Source organism: Mauremys mutica, chromosome 1, assembly GCF_020497125.1.
Source record: "Mauremys mutica isolate MM-2020 ecotype Southern chromosome 1, ASM2049712v1, whole genome shotgun sequence".
Classification (NCBI taxonomy): Eukaryota; Metazoa; Chordata; order Testudines; family Geoemydidae; genus Mauremys; species Mauremys mutica.
Genome location: NC_059072.1, coordinates 91,971,246 through 91,990,955, shown reverse-complemented (window position 1 = coordinate 91,990,955; position 19,710 = coordinate 91,971,246). Strand labels below are relative to the sequence as shown.

The window sequence follows — 19,710 nt, the reverse complement described above, 5'->3', positions numbered from 1 at the left end:
ACAGGCTAAGATTCAGGGAAGGCCACAAGCCCTCAAGATGCGGCTCAGAAGCCTCAGAGTACCACCAGAGTGTGAAGGTGGGAGTGGGGCCTATATAAACTTCCAATGGCTTTTGTGAGGAGGAGATGGGCCATAAGCCTCCAGTGACCCTTGCGGGGGGCACATGAGGTTTTAGCAGGACCCATGAGCTGCTGACAGGTTGGGGTCTTTGAGGCTTGCAAGAGGTGAAGGCTGTCAGGTTGAAGAGTGTCAGGGTGAGGTGTTTTTTCCTCTCTCTGGGAAAGATCCCCGTAAACAGGAAACTAAAAGAGTATTTGACAACGATTTATGTATAAAATAAGCAAATAGGAGAGAACCACTGTAAGATTAGAGAAATATTCATCTTAAGTGTCGCTTGTTAGAAGCGTATAGTACAGAGGATAAGAATATGCATGCTAGTCCCTACTGTGTTGTTGCATAACCTCGGGCAAGTCACTGAACCTGTGCCTCAGTTCCCCCTCTTATAAAATGGTGACAGCTCACCTTAGTAAATCACAATAATTAGTAATTTAAAAAAACTCAAATGTAATAGTAGTAGGGAGAAACTTTCAGAGAAGTTAATTTAAAATCAGCACTGTCATGTTAATCATCTTCATATGTGGAAAAGATGAAATGGTTCACATAATTTCTCTTCTTGGGTATGTCTCTTGTCTTTACTAAAACCTAAGGTTATGTAGACCTCCTGAGGTCCCTTCCAACCCTGATATTCTATGATTCTACACTGGGGGCTTTTGCCAGCATAGTTATGTTGGTCAAAGATGTGAAGAGTTGTGGATCCATGACCAGCCCAGCTGTGATGCAGTTGTGGTGGCAAAACACCAATTTTGCCCGGTATAGCTTGTTTTGCTTAGGGATGGGAGTGGACTAAACTATACTAACAAAGCTGTGCTTGTCAGTATAAACTGCATCCACACTGAGTGCTTTGCTGGTATAGTATGCAGGAACCCCTGTACGGTGCTCTGAATGTGGAAGTGGCTTAGAAGCCTGTTTTCCCTTGTCTTACTGGCAACTTTCCCAGGCTGGATACCTTAATCTCTGAAATGTTTCCATTTCTCTCCTCCCTCCTGGTGAGTCTGAGAGGTTGTGGCAGGCTTCAAGCAAGGGTTTGCTGCCTGGTATTGATGGCCTTAGTTACCATCCAAATATTTATTCCTTCCTTAGGACTCTTTGCCAACTGTTAATTTAGCGTAAGGTCCTACTGAGGCAAAAACTTAAATGATTTCTTTTACTTCCAAACACTTAGGAGTCACACTGAGACAGTCTTGACCCTTCCCTAAAGCCTGAGGGCAGGGGAGCCCTGCTTCAGATTTTGTTCATACCAAAGTCTGCACTCAAACAAAAAGAGTGGACTGTTGTGGAGACGCTACCATTATTTTAATTTCCAGACATAATCTGTTTAGGAAGTTGTCTTTGGGCTGTTACCAGTTCACTGTGTAAAAATGATGGCTGTTACTGTAGTTCCACTGTTGAAAATTCCTTATGTAGACAGTGAGCTAAGTGGATTAAAACTCCTAATGTAGACCCATTCCACCAATACAAAGCAGAGCTTATGCTGGTGCAGTTTACTCAACAGAACAGCTCCACACCAATCGGTAGCTTGTCTTATTCTTCCTTGTACCTATCAGTCGCAGTTCTCCTTGATCCATCACCTGCTCTCATGGTTAAAGTGGAGCCTCGACATAAATTACAGGATAGTGGAAGGGGTTTTTACAGACTCCTTGTTACCAACTCATAGGGCCTTTTCAACTTCTTGTTTGTGGTATCCAGCAGAGGGTGAGGGTCCAATAACAGAATTAATCATTACAAGTTGCATGAGAATGAAGATGAGTTAAACTAATTAAGACTTCAGAGAAGAGTTCTTGGGCATAAGCCCAGAAACAGGGGAGGAGACTGGGATTACGGTGAGAGTTCTTGCAGTATATAGTAATATGCCTTTACTAATTTGGGCTTGGAAAGTGATATTTCTTCCATGGCCTGATGGTGGAATTTTTGAGGTTTATCCTTCCTCTGCAGCATTAAGTGGAGGCTTCCAGAATAAGGTGGCTATACCTTGAGTGCAGACAAGTCAATAACAAAAAAGTGATCTTGAACTGGGCTGAAGGAATTGGGAGCAGTCACATGGCTGATCAAAGATCGGCATGTACCCTTTGAACAATGAGTTAGCAGGGATCTAAGTCAGTGGTACAGTGAAATGTTTTATCTCTAGTACTTGCGCTTTGTTCTGTGGTTGAACCTTAAACCACATCCACCAAAATGTGGTGAATTATTAACCAAAAAAGAAGAGTTGGAGTTGATGCATTTTTAATGAATAGCTCTGTGACTTGCACCTTTTGAAGTGGTGTTCTCATTTGTACCTTTTATGTTGTTTCCTAACTGGCATGTGCTTTAATGATCTCAGACACTTTATTTTTTTGTATTACAGTTGTTCCTAGAGGCTTTGATTGGGATCCCCTCCCCCACAACATGGCAAAACTAATAGTACAGATTTTTTTTATAAAAGGACAAATTTATTGCTGCTATTACAAAACTGACTAGACAACCGAATTAAATGTCAATCCCAATCTTCCTAGATTTCTCGAACTTTTTTCATACATCTGATATTGAGAGGGCAATATAAATAAGATTCAGAGCATCCAAATATTGTCATGATCTTGCCTCGTTAGCTCACAATTCTTTAGTCAATATTTCAGAGGCTGGTGTCAAGATTATTTTGTGAAGAACACACCAGAGAAGAAAAAAAACGAGATGGTGGAGTGGGGTTTGGAGTTCCCTGCCCCTCACCAAAAAAGTCATTAAAGGAAGAATAATTAAGGATAAAGGGGAATACCAGGAGTAAGATTAAATGCTTAGATATTACAACGATGAGAGTTTATTACAGCTTCAGCCATTGCTGTTGTCTCCTCTTTATGTGACACCAATGCTGGTGAAAGTTGCCAGATTTCTAGTTCTGACAACAGGTGCCTAAGAAGTTTGGATACCCAGTTCCCATTACTTGTAATGTAAATTGGATATCTATATACCTTATGCATCTTTGAAAAGTTCAGCCAATGGCCATCTAATCATGAGTAAGGTTAAGATTTTGTATGGTTATTTTTAGTCAAAGTCAGGGACAGGTCACAGTCAATAAACAAAAATTCACAGAAGCCTGCGACCTGTCCCTGACTTTGACTAAAAATAACTGTGACAAAATGGGTCTGATGGTGGGATGAGAGCCCGAACCCTGCCATGGGGATGGGGGGCACACTTGAACATGCTAGGTCTTTATTTTCTAAAACTGTTTAATCAGTTTTTGTTGCTCATCTCTTAGAATTAGTGTCCTAGAAATCAGAGCTGGAAACACACGTTATTACCTTTTTTCTTTTTTTTTTTTTTTTGGGTGGGAGATCACTTTGCTGCAGATGTTTGATAGATAACCAATATAATCTTTGTCTTTTCCTCTTCCAGCAAGTCCTGAGTAAAGGGGTACGGCGGTACCATGTAGCTCCCGTCCTGTGCCAGAGGGCTAAGGTGGCCATGAGCCACTTTGAACCTAATGAATACATAAATTATGAAATGCTTGAGAAAAACATCAATATCGTCCGTAAAAGGTAAGGGTGAGAGGTGGTTTGGAGAACTTACCACCACAATGAGGGAAGGAGAGGAAAAGACTTCAAGGGCTGTGGTAGCGCAAGGAGAATCTAGTGGGGAAAGAGCAGCTTTAAGGGGCTGTGCTGTAACAATGAAAATTCTATGTGCTGATGGCTCCTATGTGGTGGAGAAGAAGGGTGCGGGGGGGAGTATTTTTTTTTATATGCAAACAATGAAGTCACTGCAGTGGAGGAGATGCTGAAGGAGTAGAAGTATTAGCATTGGATTTAATACCAGCTATTGGAGATTATCATATTGATTTTTTTTGTTTAATGTCAGGAGTCCGATGGGAGTCTTGGTGTATTATGCCCTAGTCTGTTTGTACGTACTCATGGGAAACAGTATGTGATTAGTACAAGAAAGACACTTAAAAAGTATCCCCGTCTCTCTTTGCACTTTGTTTCCATAGTGAAATTATCATTCTGTATTCACGTGTCCAGATACCTACAGTAAAAGGTCGCCTAGGGATACCTTGCTTGCGTAATTGTGAACTTTGTTTGTTGACACAGAGATTAGTGTGACCTCAAGGTCACCAGTTTTACTCCAGACTCACCTTGGCAGTGGTTGAAAGTCATTCCCTTGTAATGGCCATTCTGTATGCTTTGTGAAATGAGTTGGTTATCTCAATTCAGTCCATTGTAGCCAAGTAGGTTCATCACAGAAAACATCACCATTGGAATTAACCGGGGTTTCTGTTGAGATTGTCTGTGGAAAAAACCAATGACTGAAAAGGTCCTGAACTCCCCACTTGTTTCCTAGAGCTGATGGATCATCACTCACTGTAGGGCCTGGCACATGTAGATTTGATGACTTGTGTGGGTTCTGTGTATGTATTTTTTTTTTTAAGTTTCCTGCAACTGCACCACTGTGGATTATGATTTCATAAGCTAAACTGAGTTGGTTGACTGTTGCTTGTATTGCACCCAAATTTGTGCATTTGGAAACTTCTGGGGGGAAATGTGGATGCTTCAGGAAGGGGTGCTGATGGCTCTTGAAAGAGTGCTCATCCTTCTGAGTCAGTACTGAACCAGGGCCTCTGCGCTGTTTCATGTTTGGGTGCTTTTAACCAGCTGTCAGAAGTAACTGCACTTCAATGTTGTGGGAGGAGTGAGTGGTCCCTCTGTATATAGTGTAAAACGTGCCTTGGGAGTCTGGTTTTTCTGGATGATGTGTGTGTGGAAAAGTAAAGGAGTATCCTTGTTCATTTAAGATGCACATTTAAATGGGGCAAAAAGATTGGAAAAACATGAGCTGACGTTAAAATTCCTCCCTGTTGTCTTCCCCACAGGCTAGACCGTCCACTGACCCTGTCTGAAAAGATTGTATATGGGCACCTGGATGACCCTGTGAAACAAGATATCGTGCGGGGCAAAACCTATCTGCGCCTGCGGCCAGACCGCGTAGCCATGCAGGATGCAACTGCTCAGATGGCAATGCTGCAGTTCATCAGCAGTGGCCTGCCCAGGGTGGCGGTGCCCTCCACAATCCACTGTGATCACCTCATTGAAGCCCAGTTAGGGGCTGAGAAGGATCTTCGGAGAGCTAAGGTCATTATTGTTCCAAACATAGGAAACATCATGGGTCTTGGTGCATGTGGTCCCCTCTAGAGAACAGATTTTCAGGAGAACAATCACAGGAACGGAATTCGCACCAGATTATGTACTGTACAGCACCATATATGTACATGGTGCAGTACAAAACCAAAGTTGTGACAGGTCCAAGCCCCAGGGAGCTTACAATCTGAACTAGACAAGTCTATCACAAACAGTTTAAAGGGTGAGGCATGATGTTGAGAAAAGACAATCTTAGTCAATCTGCTTTGGAAACCAAAGCAAAAGGTGTATTCTCGGCGTAGGGGAAGAGAGAGGCCATTTTAAAGGGGTGAAACATGAAAATAGCTGATCTAGAGCACTAGAAATTTTTCTTCCAGCAGTGATCAAAACCTGATGTGTCTCAGTCTCCAGAATACGCCTGGCCACATATACAGCAGTCCATCGTTGGGTGGGGGAGAAGCATTGTCCTAATCTCTGCAAGTTATTAACTAAGGGTTGCTCTCCCTTGTCGCTTTCTGGGGTGGAAATCCTGCAGGACTTTTCCTTTCCTCCCCTACAACCTCATGAATGATAGAAACATATAGTAGAAGATGGGAAGACTGAAGTCTACTGATGCTTTTCCCTCACCCTGAGAGTGTGGGATAGATTGTGGGATAAGCTCCTGGTTTTAATGGACCATTCTGATTGCAGTGCTTGAGAGCAGCTGGCCCGTCTCATATGTCCTGGAGGGCAGAAAGAACTTTTTCCTTGATATCAAAACTGGTGAATTAATTTTAGCCTGCACACATGGGATGAGCTGTAGCTTAATCATGTAGTTTAATTTATAGACCAAGATACTGGCCCAAGTAAGCGCATATCATCATCCCCTTCCTTCCCGCCCCCCCTCTCCCCCGGAAATCATAGTAAGATAAGGTGAATTATGCCACTCATGAAACTGAGGTCAGGAGCAAATTTCCCCTCATTAGGAGTATTTGTCCCATGCTTTGTGCCTCAGGAAGCTTGAGAGTTATGCAAGAGGTTCAGAATCTGGAGCCTTCTTACGAGACTGTTTGTTCCCTTTCTTCCCATCACCCCTTGCCCTCCCGCTGCTCTTGCTCTGGGCACTGAACATGTGCTCTGTAGTGTGATTGTATTCTTTATAGCAGTTCTGCTGCAGCTCTGGGCACCCCCTCCCTCCCCATCCGCTCTGGGATTAGAGCAAGCGAAGGTCCTGCCTGCCTCTGACTGGGTTTCGCTCTTGATGTTGCCAGTTGGCATGGAATGAATGCTGGCAGGGCAGAGAGTGGCTTGGATCTGCTCCTGGCATATCAGCATGCTCCGTTTGGGAAGAGAGCTGCACAAACAGAGTGAAGTGACCTGACTCCCAGTGCAAACAAAGCTCAAAGAGCCCTCGCCGCCTCATGGGAAACTTCAGTAAATGTTCTGTGTGGAGACAATTCCTCTATTATCTCCACATAGACCCCACCCCTTCTCTTTATTCTGAAGTGTTTGCATGAGAACAGGGTGTCTAAGTCATCATCCATTCCTGTTCCTTATCATATCTACTTTCCAGCTGCTCTGCCAAGAACATCTCAGGACATCCTATAGTCTTCTGTTTGCGACAATAAGTGATTGCCCTGGAAGGCTTCATAGTTGTGATCCTTCAGATGATTGTGATGTCACAGCAAGAGGCAGCATTGTATAGCTGGTAGAACCGGAGACTTGGGCTCTTTCCCACTCTACCACTTACTTCGTCTGGCCTTGGGCTAGTCACTTAGCTTCTCTGACTCCATAACCCCATCTGTAAAATGGGGCTAACATGCTTATCAAAGCACTAAATAGAGCAAAGAAACAAGGAAGGAAGCAAAAGAGAAAAGCCCATGAAATGGAAGCAGGATAGTTTATAAATAGTGTGAGTTTTGTTTTATAACTTCAAACAGCAATTCTAACTCAGTCTTGAGATGCTTTAGTGGTGTCGCAAGTTGTTGAGTTCAGTGCTGGGATCACTGTGAAATTCTATGGCTTGTGCTGGAGGTCAGATTAGATGATGGCTGTGGTCCCTTCTGGCCTTAAAATGATTTCCTGGAAATCAGTGATGCTGAACTTCATTCTCCCCTCCAGTGCCTACAAAATGTCCAGGAAGCCATGGGGCTGTGGGGTGGCTGAACTCTGGTTCTGTGGGGAGAAAACTGAATGTAATGTCTTACTAACGCTTTATTTAACTGTATGAATAGGATGTTAACCAGGAGGTGTACAACTTCCTAGCAACAGCAGGTGCCAAGTATGGAGTAGGGTTCTGGAAACCTGGATCGGGAATCATTCACCAGGTAAAGAGTCCGTGACTGCAGTGTTTGAATGGCAGATAGCTCACCACCTTATGGTGGGGAGAGAACACGTGTGCAATTACTAAAAGAATCCCTCCTTCTAGGGAAAGGCATATCCCTTCCCTCCATGTTTAATCTAGACTGGCTGTGTTTGTCCTGCAAGGTGACCTCTTTGCACCTCTGGCCTAGACCAGGACATTTCTCCAAGGTTATGCTGGTCAAATTGTAATCTGATGCTTGATGCCCTATTGTTGGCACTAACTGTAGTGGGAAGGGGCAGAGTTTCTGAATGGTTAATTGGCTAGCTTAGCTTGATTTGGCTGGGGCACTAAAGTGATGCTGGAAGTAGCTTAGTCCCAATGTAAGTTGCCTTTATGGGGAGGGGAGAGTCTGTTTTTAAAATCTAAAACCAGACGTATTTATGATCTTAACTTTAATAAAACCAGGGGTTGGGATGGGGGAGAAGATACTCTAACACAGTAGCACTGTCTTATTGCCTGAGAATAGCAAAGCAATAACCAGTCTAGAGCAGAGGTGGGCAAACTACGGCCCACAGGCCACATCCAGCCCGCGGGACCCTCCTGCCCAGCCCCTGGGCTGCCATCTCCCCCCTCCTCTCCCCCCCCCCCACACACAGCAAAGCCACCACACAAGCAGTGCAGCTGGCTCTTGCCAGGCAGTGAGGCTGCAAGCTCCTGCTGCTCTGGGCGGCATGGTAAGGGGGCTGGAGGGGGGAATGGATAAGGGGCAGAGGGTCCTGGGGGGGCAGGGAGCAGTGGGGACAGGGAGCAGGGGATGGTTGGATGGGGCGGAGGTTCTGGGGGGTGGTCAGGGGATGGGGAACGGGGGGGGGGATTGGATAGGCATGGGAGTCCCGGGAGGCCTGTCAGGCGGTGGGGTATGGATATGGGGTGGGGCAGTGAGGACAGGGAGCAGGGGGAGTTGACTAGGATGGTTAGGGATGGGGGTCCTGGGTGGGAGCGGTCAACAGGGGACAAGGAGCAGGGGAGGTTGGATGGGTTGGGTGTTCTGAGGGGGGTGGGAAGTGGGAGGGGTCGGATAGGGGGCAGGGGCCAGGCTGTTTGGGGAGGCACAGCCTTCCCTACCCGGCCCTCCATACAGTTTTGCAACCCCAATGTGGCCCTCGAGCCAAAATGTTTGCCCACCCCTGGTCTAGAGTGACTTATGTAGACTTCGTGAAATGCAAAAAGTAAATTCCATTGAGGGTGACAGTAACTTTTTTTTCTAAACAAAAAAACGAGATTCTAGAATCTCATGTTCCATTAGCACCTTAATGGAATACAATCAACTTAAAAAGTCATATTTCTCTCAATCTTTTGAACCTATTTTAAGAGGTAATACTCATGAGAAATGTCATTAGGAGACTGGAGGGAAAAGCCCATGTTGCTTTTAGTTTGTCAGTTTTGTGTATTTGACCATGCTCCGTTTTGTAGCTTTCCCCTGCATAGCTAACTGGCTTCCCCTGTTTATTTTGTGAATGTCCCGCACAAACAGGGAAAAGATCGGGGAGGAACATGCAATTGTAAAACCTAAGAAGTTGACTGGAGGGTCTGGGGCAAGTGCACTTAAGATGTGCCTTAAAGATCTCTTTGTTTGCAACTGATCTTGTAGCTGATATGTTACCTTCAGCCCATAATGGGCCAGCCTAGAAGGGAAGGGGGAGTGTCACCTGAGCCTGTGCAGGAAACTGTGGGAACAACTCACTTCTGCCACTGCTCTGGGACCATATGGTAATGCTTACCGTGTGGCCATCTGTCTATGGTAGTGTCTTCTACTACCATCACTAGTATCTGAGCACTTTGTGTGTAATAGTTTCTAGCACTTCACCCTTTGTGGGGTAAAAGCATCGCTTGGAGTAGGGTTTGTCTTTGGTTGGAGTTTTTGGGCATAAGGGAATGTCAGTGCTGAGTGCTGTCCTTTTATATTTTTTTCCTTAGTAGCATTGGGCAGGAGCTCTGGCTTATTCATCAGCTGATAAAGCTCAAGGGTTTCTTGGGTGGGATCAAGGCGAGTCTGCCCCTCTAACCCCAGTGCCAGAGGCATTGCAAGTATAACCTGGGAGGAAAAGGGGTAGTTCAGCTGCTGTTGCTGTTTTTATTCTAACCCTGATCTGTTTGCCACCCTACCCCCAATGACTGAGGTGCGCTTAGGGCAGCCTTCTTTGGACCTGATGGAGAGGGCTTGGAGATGAGGCCTTGCCAGGCCTGATGAATGAGGGTCTCGGGTTAATGCATGAACCTTTGTTTTCTGCCATTGGGGTCACCTGAGTGGGTTAGCTGGGTTTTTATGAAACAGATTCTGCCTCTGACACTTGTCTGTGTGGAGCCTTCTGACTTCACATGGATCCCATACAACCCTGTACCATGTTGTATTATCACTGGCTTCATATCCTCCTCTCTCTGACTGGACTGGTTAAGATTCATTCCTGGCATCTGGTGAAGGGCTACTTGTGGCTGACTGGACAAATCTGCTTTGGTGGGAAATGCAGTTGGAATGGCAATGAGCTTTTAACCTGAAATAAGCTAGCGACCGTCTTGGGATCATGACCTACAAATTAAATCACTGATCTGATCCAGGGCTCCTTCTGCTCCTGGCTCTCCTCTTCACTAAGTTTCATCTTGTTCTTTGTTTCTCCACTTACGTTTGTTTCAGATCATCCTGGAGAACTACGCGTACCCTGGGGTTTTGCTCATCGGTACGGATTCCCACACCCCCAATGGAGGTGGCCTGGGTGGAATCTGCATAGGAGTGGGTGGAGCCGATGCAGTAGATGTCATGGCAGGCATCCCCTGGGAGCTCAAATGCCCAAAGGTGAGATGGTGGGGGAAGGGTTAATTCCGAATGGGCCAGGGACTGAAATAATAAGTTAAAGGGGAGCTTGAATTTCCCAGATGAGGCACTTTGAGCCACTATAGCCTTGGGAAAATAGACTGGTCTAGAAACAACTAAACCATGCTTCACGGGCAACTCTGAGTCTCCACTCCCTGCATTGTTCTGTGTGCCTCAAAGGATGCATCAGCAGGAACTTCCCATTAATTAGCCATGCAAAAGGATTCAGGCCTCCTGGCAATATAGGCTTCCTGGAGCATTGGTTTGATACTTCAGGATTTCCTTCTTTGCCCCACATCCTGATTCTGGGCACTGATGCCACTTGGAAGTGAGGAGGAACGGGATCCATGTAGATGCTCATTGGCTTAGCCAGCAGAAGATAAAATCTCCATATTTTAGCAAGCTTTCTCTTTTGTTGGTGCTCCTCAGGTTATTGGCATAAAACTGACTGGCGAGCTGTCAGGCTGGAGCTCTCCTAAAGATGTGATCCTGAAAGTGGCCGGCATCCTCACTGTGAAAGGTGGCACAGGTGCCATCATTGAGTATCATGGGCCTGGTGTGGACTCAATCTCCTGCACCGGTGAGGCAACACCATCTCATTTACTGGGGACATAGATTGCTACTGGAGGCTGCGGTCTCTGGACAGTAATGGGCAGACTGATGCCATTTGCTGTTCTGATGATCATGGGGATTTACTGCTGGTGGACTGAGGGTGGGAAAGGAATGTGATGGGAGTTCTTTAAAAGAACCCACCCCCTGAAACTGGCCTGGTAGTTAATGTGCTGCTTTGGTGTCCCGGAGACACTGACTCTAGTTTTGATTTCTTGCTATGCAGGCTGACCGAGCAAGGGAATGCTGCACAAGCACAGAGCTCCCGCCAGGGTAGGAGTGATCACTCAACTGTGACTCTTGCAATTCAGGAGCATAGAATGGCTGTCTGCAACAGGGGAGTCTTGTTAAATGGCCAGTCAGGACAGTTGGCAGGATGCAGGGGCCTCACCTATGTTTGGAGGAGGGGGAGAGAGATTTCTTCATGGTTCTGACAGGATACAGGTGGTGGTTGACCTTCCTGTGTTTTGGGTTTGGACACCTGATCAGGCCTGTGTAACTAGAGGGAGGAAAGGGAAGCCAGTGATTGCTAGTGAGTGTTGGTATATGCATTGGTGCTGAAGAAAGGCCTCTTACAAGAGCGGATGAAGATAACTGGAGTGGGGGAGAGATGAAAGGTGATTGGTCAGTGGTCTTTGCTTCTAGAGCCCTAGACAGACGCTTTGGGCCTGCCTGTGGTGATGTGAAAAGTGGCACTTGCATAAAATGCTCCTAAAACTTCACCACTGTGCTCTTGAAATTCATGGCTGATCCCAGTGGCATAAGAACATACTGGCTTTCCATGCTCAGTCAGTGAAAGAATAACTTTTACTCCATTTAAATCCATCTTTGTCATTTTTCAGTTGACAAGATCAATACTACTGGCTCTTCTGGCTAGAGAAATGCTGTATAGCTGGGGAGGAGTTTGAACCCTGCCCCTAGTATTGAGCAGGTAGTAAAGAGACTGCAGCAAAATATGCCTGGTGGCTTCAGCAGATACAACCATATTAAGCCATTATTTCCTGTCAGCTGTGTTTTACCTTCTCGAATGCCCCAGCCCTGATCTCCACACTTAAAGCTCTATACAGTCATGTGCATTCAAAAGGTCAGAAATATCTGGCATTACAAAGATGGAATACTGGATCAGGTGGCCCTTAGACTGAGCTGATGTGGACTTCTTTTCCTGTGCTCACCTCCCCCATTTTGTCCTGGCCTTGCTGTCTCCAAACAAAAGCAAATCTGTGGTGAAGAGCTGAATGCCTTTAAATCCTCTGCCACTTAGTTTGTGGGTCTTTCCTCTGGCCTGTCTCTAGGTATGGCAACAATCTGTAACATGGGGGCAGAGATTGGTGCCACCACCTCCCTTTTCCCATATAACCATCGGATGAAGAAATACTTGAGCAAGACTGGACGAGCTGGTAAGAAGCTTGGGGAAGGCTGGTGGCAGGGTGCCCATCTCCTCTAGCTTTGGGTACTCTACCGTGTTGCACAGAGGTGGTGCCTATGGCAGTCAGCACCATAAAGGTGGCACACTTGCTCGCCCTTGGGGGATGTGGGGATCTCTTGTGCTCCTCACCAGCACCCCCAGAAAGACCAAATTCAGGAGAGGCCTTCATGGGCTCTACAGAGAGCTCTTGGTCAGACAGAAGAATGTTAGAAGCTTTTGCCCCTCCGTTAGATTACCCTGTTGACTCTTGATGTCAGACTCTTCTGGAACCTGTTACTTTGCATGCTACTCACTATGGGGGTTGGGTGGAAATGCAGCTAATTGGTACAGTAAGAGGGTGTTTTATGAGCACGCCGTCCCAGGATGCTAGGTGTATGAGGAGAGGTCAAGGGTGTGTGCAATGTAAAAGGCCAGATCAAATCTGTTCACTGAGTGGTGGTCACCTGGGTTACATGGTGCGGGAGGCAAGATACCTGGTTAATGGTGGGATTGGGAATAGCCTGTTGGCAGTGTCCCTTTCCTGACCTCTGCATTTTCCAGCTTTCTTTTCTTATTTCAGAAATTGCTGCTTTGGCAGATGAATTCCAGGCACACTTGGTGCCTGATGCTGGCTGCAAATATGATCAGCTGGTTGAAATTAACCTCAGTGAGGTGAGTCTTGTTTCATTACCTCATTCTTCTTGAATATTTAGACGTGACTTTGTCCTGGATGAATAAGGAGCAAAGGTCTAACTTCATAGCACCCTACGGAATCGTAGGCACTTCATAGCTGACCTAAAAAGACACAGTGCCTGCCCAGAAGAGCTTGAGCTCTAAACTTAGATATGACACAACAAACAAGGGTGACAGACAGTTGGGGAGGTGGATGAAGCAAGGATGAGGCTTGACATTAAAATGCTCATGTGATGACTCAATTCAAGCAAGTGTCTGTCTTGGTGATGCTATAAAGTTTTCTTTCTTAAACAAAAATAAATAAATTCCAAAGCCTGTCTCCTGACTGACTCTCCAGAGCTGTCTGCCTTGTGCCCTCAGGTATTTCCTTAACCAGAATTTAGGAGAGATCTCTTCAATTTGTTGTCCTCTTCCTGTTACTGAGGTGCCCATAATGGAGAGCTCCATTTTAAAAGGACTCTCCAGGTCAAGAGTAAATCAAATATTTTTATAATTATTTTGATTATTGGGTAAAACAGGCATTTTATTTGGGGGGGGGGGGTGCTAAACATTACCTTTCTGGCCTTTGTGTAATCCCTCAGCTACTTGTCATTGTTTCTTAAAGCTGAAACCCCATATCAATGGGCCTTTCACGCCAGACCTGGCGCACCCTGTGGCAGATGTTGGCACTGTAGCAGAAAAGGAGGGCTGGCCAGTGGATATTAGAGTTGGTGAGTAGCCTGTTTCCTGGTCTGCATTTTTCCTTGCTAACGGACTTGCTCTTGCCTCAAGCGGAAGTGGCTTGCCATCTCCGTTCAGTCTGGGCCTGCTTGACTCTCTCAACCACCACCTGTCTTTCCTTTAAACTTGCCCTTCCAAAGCCTGGTCTCCTGTGAGCCCTAAGAGTTGGTCATTGCCCCAACTCAGCATGACCATTCTAACACCTGCTGGCCTGTAAAGCAGAGCTGGATTCTTGTTCTCTCATTTTCAATATCATAATGCACCGGCTGTTTTCTCTGTCACTCAGACTGCGGCCCTCAAAAGATTACACTTCAGTCTGGAGAAGTGTTACAGTGATCTAGGGTGTTATCTGTAACTGAGAGATTGGGAAAATTTCCCCTAACTTGTTTACTTTGTGCATTTGACAGCACTCTGGTGTACAGTCAGTTTCCTGTGTTCATGTGATTCTCTCACATAGCAACAGGAGAGAGACAAACATGATTCAAGAGAATCAAGGAAGACTCAAGGAGAAAATGCCTTATAGTGAAACTTAAACTGAACAGATTGAGATCTTTATTTAAAAAAAAATGGACAGGTGACTTGATTAGTGTATCATTTCCTTCACAGGGAGAAAATACTGGGTACTAAAGAGCTCTCTAATCTAGTGGGGAAAGGCACAACAAAACCTATGGCTGGGAGCTAAAACTACGCAAATTAAAACTAGAAATAAGATGCAGTGAGGGTGATCAGCCTTTGGAACCACTCCTGGGAAGAGGCAAATTCTGTAGTCTTGAAGCCATCAAGAGATGAAGTTATGCTTTAGTCAGATGAAAGTTATTGAGCTCAATAATGGGGTAACTGGGTAAAATTCTGTGGCCTGTGGTAGACAGAAGATCAGGTACTTCCTAGCTTTAAACTCTATGAATTTTAAAGTGGTTATAAAACCAGAGAAATTGGCTGGGAGATTTGGGGTAGGTGCAGTACCTGAAACCACTCCTAGCTCTTTTGTTATTGTATGTTGTTGGGGCTTTAGATTGGTGTCCCTATGCTTTCTGCACAGATGGGTAGGTCTGGAGGAAAGGAACCTGTAATTGGTAGTGAAATAACTGCTTCCTGTTTATCCATCAAAACCACACAGGTCTGATTGGCAGTTGCACCAATTCAAGCTATGAGGATATGGGGCGCGCCGCTGCAGTGGCAAAGCAGGCACTAGCACATGGGCTGAAATGCAAGTCTCAGTTCACTGTCACACCCGGCTCGGAGCAGATCCGAGCCACCATTGAAAGAGATGGCTATGTGAGTACGCACGCCCCCACCCCTTCGGCACATAACCGTCAAAGGAATGAGTCTTTTGAACTATTTTCCAGGAATGGCTTTTTTCCAAAGAATTTGAGGTCTGGAGGCAGGTGCTGGAGAGTTTAAAGTCTCTTCTTGCTGATCGCTAGAAGTCCTCTTGCTGTGATCACCCCACTGGTGCGCTGGCCGCCTTTCCTGCTCCCGACTATATGTAGGGGTTATCTTTAGGATGTGGGCCAGTTGCCACTACCCCACTATCTCAGCATGGTGCTCCAGTGCTCAAAACAGCAGGGCTGGAACTGGTGTGAAACTGAAGCAGCCAGCAGGGATTGGAGCTGCCCGAGGAGAGACAGCAGCATTGCAGACACACAGCCACTTCCCACTGCCAGAGTCGCAGCATAAAAGCTCCCCAAGATGGCTTAGTGAGGCTGACTGAAAACTTTCCATCAAAACCATTTGTGATGGGGAGAAAAAACTGTTTAGGCGTGGGGGTGGGAGGGACGGCACAATCCATGTTCTGACCAGTTCCACGCTTAATAAAATCCAAGGCTGTCCCATCCAAACTGGGACTGCTAGTGAACCTGCCACGTCAGCCTTCATTTTTGAATGTGTACACCTGTGTATAAACTCCCCACTCCACGCACCTGATACCTCTCCCAGCACTTCAGTCTTCACACTGCCCATTGCAGTCTCTTGATGGGTATCCCAAGCCTCTGCATAACAACTCTGCCCACAACCGGTGGTTTTTGAACTGGTCCCTTGTTCCCCACTCCCAGTGTCTGTAAAATGCTTTGCTCCCAGGTATCCTGTATCTGGAAACCAGGGAGTGTACCAATAGTTAAGGGCTGGCTTCTGGTCAAGTGAACTTAGTACTTAGTGCAAGGTACTGGACTGGCAGGCAAAACCTTCTAAAACCAGTACAGAATGGGCAGCGGCAGTACAAATGCCCACCTCTCTTCCCCCAGTACCAATTTACAGCCTTTCCTGGATTAAACTCTCTCTATTTCAAAATGACTCAAATGAAGTGCACAGGAATTGAAAGGGGAAGCAAATACATGGCTTCAGGCTGAGGTGCCCTAGTTAGCAACGTCTCTCCTGCCAGAAACATGGCTACTGCACGCTGAAAGGCTGGAACGCAGACTACTGGGTTGCTTTTTCTGCTGAGTAACTTTGTTCTTCCTTCCCTCCTCCAGGCTGGAATCCTGCGGGATGTTGGAGGGGTGGTTCTTGCCAATGCCTGTGGGCCATGCATTGGGCAGTGGGACAGGTAAGGGGGTATGAACACGAGAAAATCCCTTCTACAGGTTTATTTCGTATCACTTTTCATACAAACTGGTATCCTGAAGCACTCAATAAGACTGACTGGCATAGCAGAAGCTCTCAATATTAAGAGTACCAAGCGAATCAACTGGTGCATTTTGGCCACAGATGATCGATAATAGGAGAGAAAGGAAGAGTTACAGGCAAGGGAACTTTTCAGCTGAGATTTAACACGAGGTGAGGGGGGATACTAGGAACTGGAGTGGGGAAGACTCTTGAGAAGAGGGGCAGAGGAGGTGAATAAAGAGAAAAGGTATGTGTGAGAGGACGGAGTTAAGGCTCTGCTGGGTTTTTGGTTTTTAAAACCAAAGGGTGACATTTGACCTGGATCCTGTGTTGTATAGGTGGGAAGAGCCAGTGGCATGGGGGTTTGGAGAGTCTTGTGTTCACATCTTCATTCCGAAGGGTTGGAGTAGCGTTGCGGCCCATTCTTGATACCGTGTGCTGCTAGACTTCATTTGAGTAGCACAGAGATGTGGAGAGCTCAGCCTCCCATAAAATATCAAATATCACTGCTCAGCAGTGGCTCATTCAGTGTTGCACACTATAACCTATGCTCCTGAGGGAATGTTAGGTCAGAGCACTGACCTGATCGCTCTCAAAGTACTGTGTGAGCTCTTCCACCTGGAGGATGCCACAAAAACCAGACCAAGGAGATCTTTAACATCTTCCTGATTCTAGAAAAATCTCTAGAAGCAACATACCATCTGGTGGCGTTAGCAAAGCACATTTGTTCCTCTGCATTTCTTTGTAGGAAAGACACCAAGAAAGGCGAGAAGAACACAATTGTTACATCCTATAACAGAAACTTCACAGGCCGCAATGATGCTAACCCAGAGACGCATGCATTTGTGACCTCTCCAGAGGTACAGTACACAGGCTGGCAGGAGGGAGCTGGACCAGTGGAATGACTGTGGGAATTCAGTTCCTGAGACTACATTGTCTTTAGAGGTCCTGCTTTCTGGGTGGGTTTGGGAAGAGAAATTGGAAGCCCTGATATGGACTGGACTTGACCATGTTCCAAATGCTCTGGGATGTGAGAAGAGGCCCCTGAAGGCCATTGTAAACTTCGGCTTTGATTCTCTCAGTATAAGACGCTCACTGAGAAATCAATAGTCTGGTTGCCCAAAGAGCTATCAAGCTGAATTCTTGGACCATCTACAATCCCCAAACAGATTCTAAATCTTGCTGTAATTCAGGGGTGGTAACTTCCTACTCTACCTCATAACTACATTGTTCAATTAAACTTGTTTATGTAGTCCTTTAACTCCAGTCTCTTCAGTAGCCCCAAAACTAATTTGTCTTGGCCTGATTTCATTTCACTGTGATACCCAAGACAAATACATTTGAGTTCCCATCTCCCTGCAGGCACCGCCCCTATTGCTGGTCTTGGAAGCACCATGACTTCTATGTCTGAGACTTTAATGTCTGGCAGAGTTGGGGGTAGGACTTTAAAATCAGAGCGCTGAAGTGAGCAAAACGTATTTTTACGACCGATTGTATATTTTCTCAGATTGTCACAGCCCTGGCTATTGCTGGCACCCTGAAATTTAACCCTGAGATGGACTTCCTGACTGGAGCCGATGGGAAGAAGTTTAAACTAGAAGCACCTGATGCAGATGAGCTGCCCACACTGGTAACGTTTATCTTGTAGACTGACTTTCCACCAAGTAGGGATGAAGGGAGGCATGTAACATCAGTGGAAATGTATATTACTGCTTGATTAGATGTATTTTGGGGGTTACTGGGGGGAGGACCACCCTGCTGTGGGAGGAGAGGGTGGCACAGAGGAAGAAAACTGGGTGTTCCTAATGGAAGACCTCTCCACTTGCTAACTTTATTCCCATTGTTGAAACGCAGGTTCTAACCTTATGTAATACTAGAACTTGGCTTGTTTTTCTTTCAAATGTTGTTGTGAGTGTGGTTGAGGAGAATGGTAGTGAACTCTCTCTCTTTCTTCTCTTACAGGAGTTTGACCCAGGCCAGGACACCTATCAGCATCCCCCCAAAGACAGAAGTGGGCAGCATGTAGATGTAAGCCTCACCAGCCAGCGCCTGCAGTTACTTGAGCCCTTTGATAAGTGGGATGGCAAGGATCTGGAAGACATGCTGATCCTCATCAAGGTCAGGAATGGGGAGTGGATTGGGGCTCAGATCTGAAAGGACTCCAAGTAGTCCTAGAACAGATCCATAAAGCAACTGTGGGATTTGGGTGACCTGACTTGGTAGAGAAACTGTGCAAGGTTCTAATGACCCACTCGGATTAGCAATTTTGACAAGTGTATAAAGCAGGTGTTCGCTCCATCACAGAAAGGGTGGGTGAGTGATTTGTTTTCTTTGTGCTGATTTCTCTGCGCCCCCCCGCCCCCCACCATAGTTTTGTAGGGTTACTTTAGAGGAAGTCATACAGCCCCATAATGCATTTAGCTGCATAACCATGGGGTGGTGATGTCTTCTTGACTGCCAGCTGCTCAATTCATATCCTGAAGCATAAGACTATGCAGGCCTTGTCATTTATTAGCCTACCTCAGCTAGTGCCACTTTTATTTACTATTCAGAGAAGTGTCTGATCCTCTTCTGAATCTCTCTGTTTGCACCAGTAATATCCTGCCGCAGAAGGCTAACAAAGGCACTTCTGTAGCATGTTCCATCTTTCCTGTTGTTCCTTTCTGGGAGAAGTTTTTATGCCTCGGGCACTTCCTCCCCTCCCCACCACAAACGCTTTATTTGTATTTCTGCTTTTTTTGTCCTGCATGTCATGGATAGAAGTCCCTTCACAAAGCTAAACGTTGCTCCCTATATTTTAATAGGGTGTGACAGATGGAGCTTTTTATGATTGCTCTAAAGGAAGAGAGAAATGAAGTCAGTGTGAATACCCCCAATTAGCAAAAGGAGTTCTGAAATGCAGTCCTTTACAATCTCTGCACTCCTCCTGGAGCATGTTCCCAATTCCCATTGGTGCAGGAAGTGAACGTTGGGTTCCTTAGTGACCAGTGTTGTGATTTAAAGTGCTACCACCAGGTTGTGCTGTTCTTGTTTCATCCCAGAGCTTTTTGATGCTAGCCCTTAAAATCTGAATCATGAAGGGTTCCTTTAACTAACACTCTGTGAGTCTGAGACCGGCAGCGATATTAACAATCTATCGCAGAGCTGTGAGCTCTATCCTTACACGTCAAGAAGGGTTGGACCATCTCGGTACTTGGATTGGAGGTCTTCATAGAAAAACCAGGTGCTGTGGAAAGGGGGGTTGGTGAATCATCAGGTGGGCACTATTCCTTCTAATTCCTTACTGAACCAGTGCCCCTCTATGAAGTTA

General features: G+C 45.9%; 1 protein-coding gene across 1 annotated transcript in view; it reads left to right on the top strand.

Annotated features, from left to right (window-relative positions):
* ACO2 (aconitase 2) overlaps window positions 1-19,710 on the top strand; it is a 31,057-nt gene that overhangs the window by 4,800 nt on the left and 6,547 nt on the right. Inside the window, exons 2-14 of the mRNA XM_044984053.1 lie at window positions 3,484-3,626; window positions 4,955-5,213; window positions 7,433-7,525; window positions 10,196-10,354; window positions 10,802-10,952; window positions 12,274-12,378; window positions 12,967-13,058; window positions 13,684-13,789; window positions 14,917-15,074; window positions 16,268-16,341; window positions 17,149-17,260; window positions 17,908-18,030; window positions 18,363-18,518. Of these exons, the coding sequence (XP_044839988.1) occupies window positions 3,484-3,626; window positions 4,955-5,213; window positions 7,433-7,525; window positions 10,196-10,354; window positions 10,802-10,952; window positions 12,274-12,378; window positions 12,967-13,058; window positions 13,684-13,789; window positions 14,917-15,074; window positions 16,268-16,341; window positions 17,149-17,260; window positions 17,908-18,030; window positions 18,363-18,518 (1,731 nt within the window). The remainder of the gene's footprint in view (window positions 1-3,483; window positions 3,627-4,954; window positions 5,214-7,432; window positions 7,526-10,195; window positions 10,355-10,801; window positions 10,953-12,273; window positions 12,379-12,966; window positions 13,059-13,683; window positions 13,790-14,916; window positions 15,075-16,267; window positions 16,342-17,148; window positions 17,261-17,907; window positions 18,031-18,362; window positions 18,519-19,710) is intronic.